Below are 9802 nucleotides of genomic sequence, written 5' to 3'. Positions count from 1 at the left end.
AGCACATCTTTACTATTACAGCTCTCAAGGTTAACTAATCATGAAAAGTGTTGATTATTACGCTTAAATCTATGGCCGATCACAGACATGTTGTTGAGCACATGAAAGCAGTGATCTCGTCATTGCAACTCAATTTCTGCACACTAACAAATGCAGAGAACGTTCTTTGATAGCTTTCTATATATAATAGTTTAAATAACAGATTATTTTCATCCTACTAAGAGAAACAATGTGAAGTTGACCGTTTAGTCACTGGTTTGATTTATTGACATATAGACAAAGAACATCTGACTGTTCATGAATCATTACATATCAGATCAGGCATTAGAATGAACACAGTTACTTACATGTTGTTGCATTACTGTCGAATCCATATCGTGAAAGTCTGTTTGCAAAGCCTGCGCCGAAATGCGATTGATTTACCAAAGAATCCACAGTGAAATGTACCAAATACAAATAAATAAAGCTCAACTGAGTCATTCACATTGTTGAAAATAAACAATCATATTCCTAGCATTAGGATCCTTTGAAAGATAATGTTATTTTTAGTCCTGTATTGCTATTCTCTCCTCCTCCTCATCTCACTAACACACCATTGGGTGGGGCTTACGTTGCAGTGATAAAGCGTTGATTTCCTCTGTGGAGGCGATGTTTCACTGTCATAGATAAGCATGTTCCAGGATCAGTTGTTCTCTAGGCCTGGTATCAATAGAAGCTTTTATTGGACTAACAAGGCCATTTCTGAAACTTACAGGACATTCTTATAGTGTGATGACCTCTTATATATCAAAATCTCAAGGAAAAGCTGATTTCTCAATTCATGACCCATTTATTGCTATATACAAAGTTCTGTCATGAAACTCTAGTTGGCACAGGCTGATAGGTCCTTAACTCAATCTGCTTGCAATCAAATCATTCTCTATAGGGCAAAGCTGATTGGTTCCTGCTTTATCAGTAGCCAATGGGCTCGTTGCCCAACCTTCAAATACTTTGTCAGCATTTGTTGTAGTTGCAGCTCACTTTCAGAAACCCTCCACCTTCCCCAGCTCCACCTGTATAGATCTGCTATGGGTAATTCATGTACGCTCTATTGTACAGCAGCAGCATGTCTTACTTGCTCACAGCAGCGTGTTGTGTATGTATTGGCAGTAGCAAGTCTCATACTTGCTCGCAGCAGATCTATCCTGCCAAGACCAAACATATCAACATTGTTATATCCATTACCATGCCAAACATTTAGAGAGTTGTCATGACAGAAATATTATTTTAACTCTATTATACTCTATATAAATTATTGTGGTATAATATTTTCCAGATTAACCCACCCCTAAATGGCACATAAAACAAAACCAACTTTGGTTGGTCATTTTATATGCCAATGTCTCTTCTTAAGTCATGAACAAACATTTTATAATTTAACAGATCAGTAGTTCTTGTTCATTCAATTATGCATATTTATTAAACATTATTAATCAAAGTTTCACAAAACTTGAAATGTACATTAATATTTAAATTTTTTTTCATATTTAAGCATTAGTTTGTAAATGTTATGGACCCTTTTTACAGATGTATTTCCACAGTTAACATCATAAATCAAGTTTATTTATTTTTTCTTTTGCTATTGGAGCTAATGGGTAAGCAAAAATATATTTGTTGTAGCTTCCATTCCCCATTATAGAACTTTACCCAACTATGAGGACTTCTGAGAACCCCAGAGCTATTATAGCTATTATTAATCTATTATATAGTGTTTCTCATGTTCAACAGATCTTCCAAGTACAAGCTTTTCAGATCCACTTAATGAGCAAGTGCAATCTCCTCTCTGTCTCTCTCAAGACACGGCAGCTGGTGACAGTGTGTGACAGTAAGCTGCTAACTACAGCTATCCAGGCACTGAGTGCTGCGCGCCCGGAGTTCATCGCATCCAGAGGCTCTCCGTCCACCCACGACACTGAGCGTGTGGTCCTGAGGAACGATCAAGGCTCTCCACAGGCTAAATGGAGCGGGAAGGGGAACAGAGCATCCATGAATTTAAACTGGCAGGAGGAGGAGTGGGTAAGGACATTCAGATACTAACATTAGATACCCTCATGATTTGACTTCTTTATTTATCTGAAATAAATCCTTTGACCTTCAGGAAAAGATCTGGCTCAATGTGGATAAGAGTCTGGAGTGTGTGATCCGCTGTGTGGACAGGCTGCTGACGAGAGAACGGTTGCAGAGCGACAGCAGCGAAGACGTCTTCCTGTCTGACCAACAGGCCGACACTAGCAAGAGAGGTAGCCAGGGCAATGCGTTCTGGATCAACCCTGGTGACAGGATCTTCTCCCCTTCCTCCTCCACCCCCCTGAGCTCATCACAACCTCTTTCAGCTCAGTCCTCTTCAACATTACTATCACCATCCTCATCACCCTTACTGAACCCTGCATGTCCATCCAGTCCTAACACTCACTCCTGTAGGTTCCACCCTGTGTTAAGTTCTTTTCAAATTCTTTTTAAAAACTGCTCAAATACCACATATGCTTTCAGTTTTACATCCTCTTTTAGTGGCACATCTAATAATGCTGCATTCAAAATCGGATGTGGGAAATTTATACTTGATATCACCAAATTTCCAACAGTTAAAGTGAAAAAGAAGTACACTTATTACAGAAATTATATACTTTGAAAGAATATACTGAATGTAATGTTTTTGGATACTTTATTTCATGTTAATTGGAATTAAATGAAAATGTATTATAGTGTGCATTTATATTAAATGTAACTTTAGAGAGCTTTTTTGAGTAGGGCTTTATATGTAATTTCATAATTCCTTCTATAGTCTTTGAAATATGCTTAAAGGATCACTCCACTTTTTTTGAAAATAGGCTCATTTTCCAACTCCCCTAGAGTTAAACAGTTGAGTTTTACCGTTTTCGAATCCATTCAGCCGATCTCTGGTTCTGGCGGTACCACTTTTAGCATAGCTTAGCATAGTTCATTGAATCTGATTAGACCGTTAGCATCGCGCTTAAAAATGACCAAAGAGTTTTGATATTTTTCCTATTTAACACTTGACTCTTCTGTAGTTAAATCGTGTACTAAGACCGGCAGAAAATGAAAAGTTGCGATTTTCTAGGCTGACATGGCTAGGAACTATACTCTCATTCAGGCGTAATAATCAAGGAACTTTGCTGCCGTATCATGGCTGCAGCAGTGCAATGATATTACTTAGCGTCTCTCACAAACGTCTCCATGGTTGCAAGGCACGTTCCCTGTGCAAGCAGGGGCTCACGGGCGCTGCGTAATATCATTGCACTGCTGCAGCCATGATACGGCAGCAAAGTTCCTTGATTATTACGCCTGAATGAGAGTATAGTTCCTGCATATCAGCCTAGAAAATCACAACTTTTTATTTTCCGTCGGTCTTAGTACACGATTTAACTACAGAAGAGTCAAGTTTTAAATAGGAAAAATATCAAAAATCTTTGGTGATTTTTAAGCGCGATGCTAACGGTCTAATCAGATTAAATGATCTATGCTAAGCTATGCTAAAAGTGGTACCGCCAGAACCGGAGATCGGCTGAATGGATTCGAAAACGATAAAACTCAACTGTTTAACACTAGGGGAGTTGGAAAATTAGCCTATTTTCAAAAAAAGTGGAGTGTTCCTTTAAAGTGTGCTGCTGAATTTACTGACAAGCATTTATGGTAAACATAAATATACTTTAATGCCATTTCTATTGAAACTTGTATGTCATGTACTTGTAATGATGAAGTTGCAATTTAATACATTTAAAATATATTATTAACTTTAAATGTTATATTGAATGATACACTACAGTTAAAATTATAATCAAGTACTTCACATGTGCTTCAGTATGTTAGTCAATACACACGAAAATAAATGTTAAATTAAGTACTTTAAAGTAAAACTTTTAATTTGATATTATTACAAAATGCACATTTTAAAAGTGTACTTAAGCATGTTAAGAAACAGTCATGAAAATCTTGTTTTGCTTTTAATAATATATTATCTGCAAGTACAGTTTTTTTAAAAAATATACTTTTAAGATTTGAAGTACACTACAAGTGCACATTCAATACAATTAAGTGCACTTCTTTGTCACAAAGGAATCTATTGCCTTAGCTTTGGGAATTTGTTTTTGAACAAAGAGGTCTCCTTGTAGACAATAAATTATTCTGTGCAGTGTTAGTATTTGTTCTGGGGGTGCATGATCATCAGCAGAGAGGATCTTTGACTCATTCAAACATTTTTATTTACTTCAAAAGTTAGTGTTTATCTATGATGGTGATGTTTAATCGTTTTGCACTATTCCAACCACAAAATGAATTTCCGGCATTTTCCGACTTGAATGGAATGCAGCATAATGCATGCATGGTCGTAGTTGCTTATATTGTGATATATGTCTATGCTAACAAACCAAAAACGACATCACAAGATTTCATGAGCAGTGTTCGCATAGTGTTGGCTTTTTTTACTGATTAATGTAATATTAATAATAATATTAGTATTACCATGGTTGTCTTTAACAACACATATTCTGTCTTTATCACACTTTAGATAGTCCCAGTGTGGAAGGGTCCTCTCCTGGTAAGCCTATCAATGCAAATTAATTGTACCAACTGCAACTATATATGTGGGCTGTCCAGTTTTATGTCTGTTCCTGATGTTATCTGTACATGTTTATGGCTCTAGGTGAATGGAGTGATGCTCTCTATCCTCTCCTGACCACTCTGAACGAGTGTGTAGCCATGATGAGCGACAAAGCCAAGAAGTCCATGGTGTTTCTACTGATGCAAGACAGCGCTCCCACTATCGCCATGAGTTTGTCGCTGCAGTACCGCAGAGATGTGGTTTTCTGTCAGACGGTTAGTACAAGATATATTAAAGAGATACACATCATTTTATTGAGGAATAGGTTAGAACCAGGCCCACATGTCTGCTTAGTAGAAAGTTCCAATGATTTCTATAGAAATGTATAAAATTTAGTGAATCCCAACTACCATTGCATGTTAAATATTTCAGCTAATTTGTTTCCAGTTACCAATGAGGGTGTAGCTGAACATTTTACAATGTTAAAATGTTAAAATGGTAGAGTATTAATAAAAATAAAAAATACAGAAAAGGTCATTCTGTCAGGGCCTGCCCATATAGAAAAAATATATATATTTTCAAAGTATATATAATATATAAATGTATTTCAATATACCACGAATGGCAAAATTATATGGCTAAAGTAGATTATAAAATGTACATGAATATATTTTGATAACTTTTAGTTACTTTTATGTCCTACTTAGTATTTTTCATATTTATGTTTATATTTATATTGCACAAGCAGTATAGTTAAAAATAAAGTTATATTAATAAATTTTTGCATTTACCCAAAATGTATTTTTAAGATTGGGAATGTATGTTCCTGCCAATTTTAAGTACATTTTGTGATATATTTTGTAATATATTAAACCCTTCATATAAGATTTAAACTAAATATATTTTCAATTTGTAACATATATATATATATATATATATATATATATATATATATATATATATATATATATATATATATATATAAATATATATATATATATATATATATTTATTTAATTATTTTTGTCATATGGGTGTTTATCCTATAATGCATCAGTTTCACCAGGATTGGCAGTGATGGCCAATAAAAGAATAAAAAAAAGTAACTGCGATTTTTTTTATTTTTTTTTAACTCGAAAGAAAAAAAAAAACTGAATTGTGAGATATGAACTTGCAATTGTGAGTTATAAAGTCCAAAATTGCAAAATTGTTATAAAGTCTCGACATTGGGAGAAAAAGTCAGAATTCCGAGATAAAAAGTTCCATAGAGACTAGTTCTACTTTAAGTAATGCAGTAATGCTGCATTGTACAGTGTATAGAAATATCCCCAGCTGACTGTAAATTAAAATGTATATAATATTCATTGTACTCTGCAGCTGACGGCCCTGATCTGTGGATTTGTGATAAAGCTGAGGAACTGTCTAAGTGACAACGGCTTCCTCAGACAACTCCACACCATCGGCTTACTGGTCCAGTTTGAGGGTCTCCTGAGCACCTATGGTAAACATACAAGCTCATTTCAATTCAGCTTTCACATTCAAATTATTTATGTGTGGTGGTAAATTTATCTGAATATGTTAACTCAGAGCTCTTCTTTCGTCTCAAAGGGGAGGAGCTCGCCATGTTGGAAGACATGAGCGTAGGCGTCCTGGACCTTCGGAATGTCACCTTTAAAATTACCCAGGCAACATCCAGCTTCAGCCCCGACATGCTGCCTGTCATCACGGGCAACAGAGATGGGTTTAACGTGCGTGTTCCGTTACCAGGGGTGATGTTTGATGTGTTGCCACGGGAGATCCAAAATGGGATGCTGTTGCGTGTTCAACCAGTTTTGTTCAATGTAGGAATCAATGAGCAACAAACGCTAGCGGAAAAGTAAGTGTAGTAAAATCTACCTTCCTCAGTGTGCAGCTTGATTTTAACAAGTTAAGAAATAATAATGTATTCATTTATTGTACATTCTGTATAAAAAAAAATAGTTATACAATTCAGCATTAATATATTTGTTTATATCATTATTAAGGTTTGGAGACACTTCGCTACAGGAAGTCGTGAATATGGAGAGTCTAGCTCGTCTTACATCCTATTATGACCAGTTTAAAGAAGTGTTGCCTGAAGACTGTGAGTCCTGAACACTCAGTTTTAATACACTGACCTATACTGCTCTTGTGAAAAAGAAACACACTTTAGCATACTTTAAAAATAGTACTTGTTACAGATATAAAATACTTTCAAAGAATATACTTAAAGGTTTAGTTCAAAAATTACATTTCTGTCATTAATTACTCACCCTCATGCAGTTCCAAACCCGTAAGACCTTCATTCATCTTCAGAACACAAATTAAGATATTTTTGTTGAAATCCGAAGGCTCAGTGAGGCCTCCATAGCCAGCAATGACTTTTCCTCTCTCAAGATCCATTAATGTACTAAAAACATATTTAAATCAGTTCATGTGAGTACAGTGGTTCAATATTAATATTATAAAGCGACGAGAATATTTTTGTTGTGCCAAAAAAACAAAATAACGACTTATTTAGTGATGGCCGATTTCAAAACACTGCTTCAGGAAGATTCAGAGCGTTATGAATCAGCGTGTTGAATTAGCGGTTCGGAGCGCTAAAGTCACGTGATTTCAGCAGTTTAGCGGTTTGACACGTGATCTGAATCATGATTCGATACACTGATTGATACAATGTTTTGAAATCAGCCATCACTAAATAAGTTATTTCGTTGTTTTTTTTTGGCACACCAAAAATATTTTTCTCGCTTTATAATATTAATACTGAACCACTGTACTCACATGAACTGATTTAAATATGTTTTTAGTACATTAATGGATCTTGACAGAGGAAATGTCATTGCTGTCTATGGAGGCCTCACGGAGCCATCGGATTTCAACTAAAATATCTTAATTTGTGTTCAGAAAATGAACGAATGTCTTACGGGTGTAGAACGGCATGAGGGTGAGTAATTAATAACATTATTTTAATTTTTGGGTGAACTAACTCTTTAAGAGTGAACTGGATATAATGTTTTCAGACACTTAATCGCATGTTAATTGCATTTAAATGAAAGTGTTTTATAGTTTAATTTATATTAAGTGCAATTAGTTTAAATTAAATGTGCTTTTTTGAACCACTCAATTAGGGCTTAAGTACTTCTTCATATGTAATCTTTGAAATATGGTTAAAGTGAGCTGTCAAATGTACTGACAAGGCATTTATTGTAAACTAAAATATACTTTAATGTCATTATAGTGAAACTTGTATGCCATGTATTTAAATATATTTGGAATTCCACATTAATGAGGAAGTTGCAATTTAGTACATTTAAAACATATTAACTAGTCTGTTTCACAATATCTTTTTATGAAAGAAAGTTAATAGATGATTTATGTCGGTCCTAACCAGTTAAATGTCTCTATCCGTAGGTCTCCCCCGCTCTCGCAGTCAAAACTGCGTGCCTGAGCTACTCAGATTCCTCAGTCAAAATGTTAATGCCAGAAAGAGCAAGAATGTGGACATCCTGTTGCAGGCAGCAGAGGTACAGCGATCTACCTTTACTTTTATGTTCTCTTGTGCTTAGAAGTCAGTTCACACCACCAAGAATGTTCGGCACAAATATGCACACAGTTTTTCATCAAAAAAGAAATACCATAGCAAAATATGGCACAATTCAATTTGTTTTCAATTTAGGAAACCACGATCTGATTCCAAAATGATGCTAGTGAACTTCTAGTAATAGTCCTTAACTCGATCGCATCTTCCTCATATGGTGCTTCAGGTTTGTCGGCGTCTGAATGGTGTACGTGTGACCAGCTGCAAGAGTGCAAAGGATCGTACGGCCATGTCGGTGACCTTGGAACAATGTCAAATCCTCCAGCATGAGCACTGCATGGCCCCGCAGGTCTTCACCCAGGCCTTGGAATGTATGCGCAGGTGAGACGACACTTACAGTTACGGGTCATTCATTTACGCATCATTCTATCCCTGTCTCACAATCACATCTGGTCCACAGCGAGGGCTGCAGGCGAGAAAACACCATGAAAAACGTAGGCAGCCGCAAATACGCCTTCAACTCCCTCCAGCTGAAGACTTTCCCTAGGCAGTACAGACCACCAGAGGGCACCTATGGGAAAGTGGAGACTTGATCTGGCAAGCAGTCGTCGTGACTAGAGCTGCATGTTTCTCCTCGTTCACTTTATTACCACATATCTGAAGGAAATTTTTATTATGTACAGTCAAGCTGAAATCTGCTCTGGTTATCATACAGATGACAATGTTAATATTTTCAGATCCCCATGGGTCTGAGAAGATAGGAGATAGGGAAAGAAAATCACTTGAAGGTATATGGGTAGCTCGCTTGGTTGTTGCACTGAATTCTTAAAGGATTAGTTCACTTTCAAATTCAAATTTCCTGATAATTTACTCACCCCCATGTCATCCAAGATGTCCGTGTCCTTCTTTCTTCAGTCAAAAAGAAATTAAGGTCAAAATTACAGTTTCAGTGCAGCTTCAAAGCGTTCTACACGATCCCAGACGAGAAATAATGGTCTTATCTAGAGAAACAATCACTCATTTTCTAAAAAAAAAAAAAAAATGTATACATTTTAACCATAAATGCTCATCTTGAACTAGCTCTCTTCTTTGACTTGTGGAGTGCTACTGCCCTCCACAGGTCAAAGTTTGAACTAAATTGTCATATATAATATTCTAGTGCAAGTATATAACAATTAGTTCAAACTTTGACCTGTGGAGGGCAGTAGTACACTTAGCAGCATCTACACTACAAGAATTCTAATAGAGAAGAAGAAGAAGAAGAAGAGAGCTAGTTCAAGATGAGCATTTCTGGTTAAAACGTATAGAATTAAAAATTTTTTTAGAAAATGAGTGATGGTTTCTTCAGATAAGACCGTTATTCCTCGTCTGTGATTGTGTAGAACGCTTTGAAGCTGCAATGAAACTAATTTTGACCTTCAACCGTTTGGGCTCCATTGAATTCCACTATAAGGAGAATAATCCTGGAATGTTTTCATCAAAAACCTTAATTTCTTTTCGACTGAAGAAAGAAAGACATGAACATCTTGGATGACATGGGGTGAGTAAATCATCAGGAAATTTTAATTTGAAAGTGAACTAATAATTTAATTACTTAAGAAAAGAAAAAATAGTATCTGATTTCATTTACCAGAGCAGTTCCCAAA

At 35.9% G+C, this 9802-nt stretch overlaps 1 protein-coding gene across 6 annotated transcripts in view; it reads left to right on the top strand.

Moving 5' to 3' along the window:
• The window catches only part of inpp4aa (inositol polyphosphate-4-phosphatase type I Aa), a 32666-nt gene extending 23618 nt beyond the window's left edge, over positions 1 to 9048 (top strand). For 4 of the 6 annotated variants that reach the window (XM_067408758.1, XM_067408757.1, XM_067408759.1 and 1 more), the window contains 10 exons: positions 1837 to 2055; positions 2138 to 2456; positions 4565 to 4594; positions 4700 to 4872; positions 5975 to 6098; positions 6206 to 6473; positions 6622 to 6719; positions 8030 to 8142; positions 8383 to 8537; positions 8617 to 9048. In XM_067408758.1, coding sequence (XP_067264859.1) covers positions 1837 to 2055; positions 2138 to 2456; positions 4565 to 4594; positions 4700 to 4872; positions 5975 to 6098; positions 6206 to 6473; positions 6622 to 6719; positions 8030 to 8142; positions 8383 to 8537; positions 8617 to 8749 — 1632 coding nt within the window. In that variant the 3' untranslated portion in view covers positions 8750 to 9048. The remainder of the gene's footprint in view (positions 1 to 1836; positions 2056 to 2137; positions 2457 to 4564; positions 4595 to 4699; positions 4873 to 5974; positions 6099 to 6205; positions 6474 to 6621; positions 6720 to 8029; positions 8143 to 8382; positions 8538 to 8616) is intronic. The other 2 variants (XM_067408761.1, XM_067408760.1) reach the window with 1 other exon arrangement.
• Positions 9049 to 9802: the final 754 nt, after the last annotated feature.

The sequence above is a fragment of the Chanodichthys erythropterus genome, chromosome 14, assembly GCF_024489055.1.
Source record: "Chanodichthys erythropterus isolate Z2021 chromosome 14, ASM2448905v1, whole genome shotgun sequence".
In the NCBI taxonomy this organism is placed as follows: Eukaryota; Metazoa; Chordata; class Actinopteri; order Cypriniformes; family Xenocyprididae; genus Chanodichthys; species Chanodichthys erythropterus.
The sequence above is the reverse complement of the archived record's forward strand: the minus strand, read 5'-3'. Positions and strand labels throughout refer to the sequence as shown.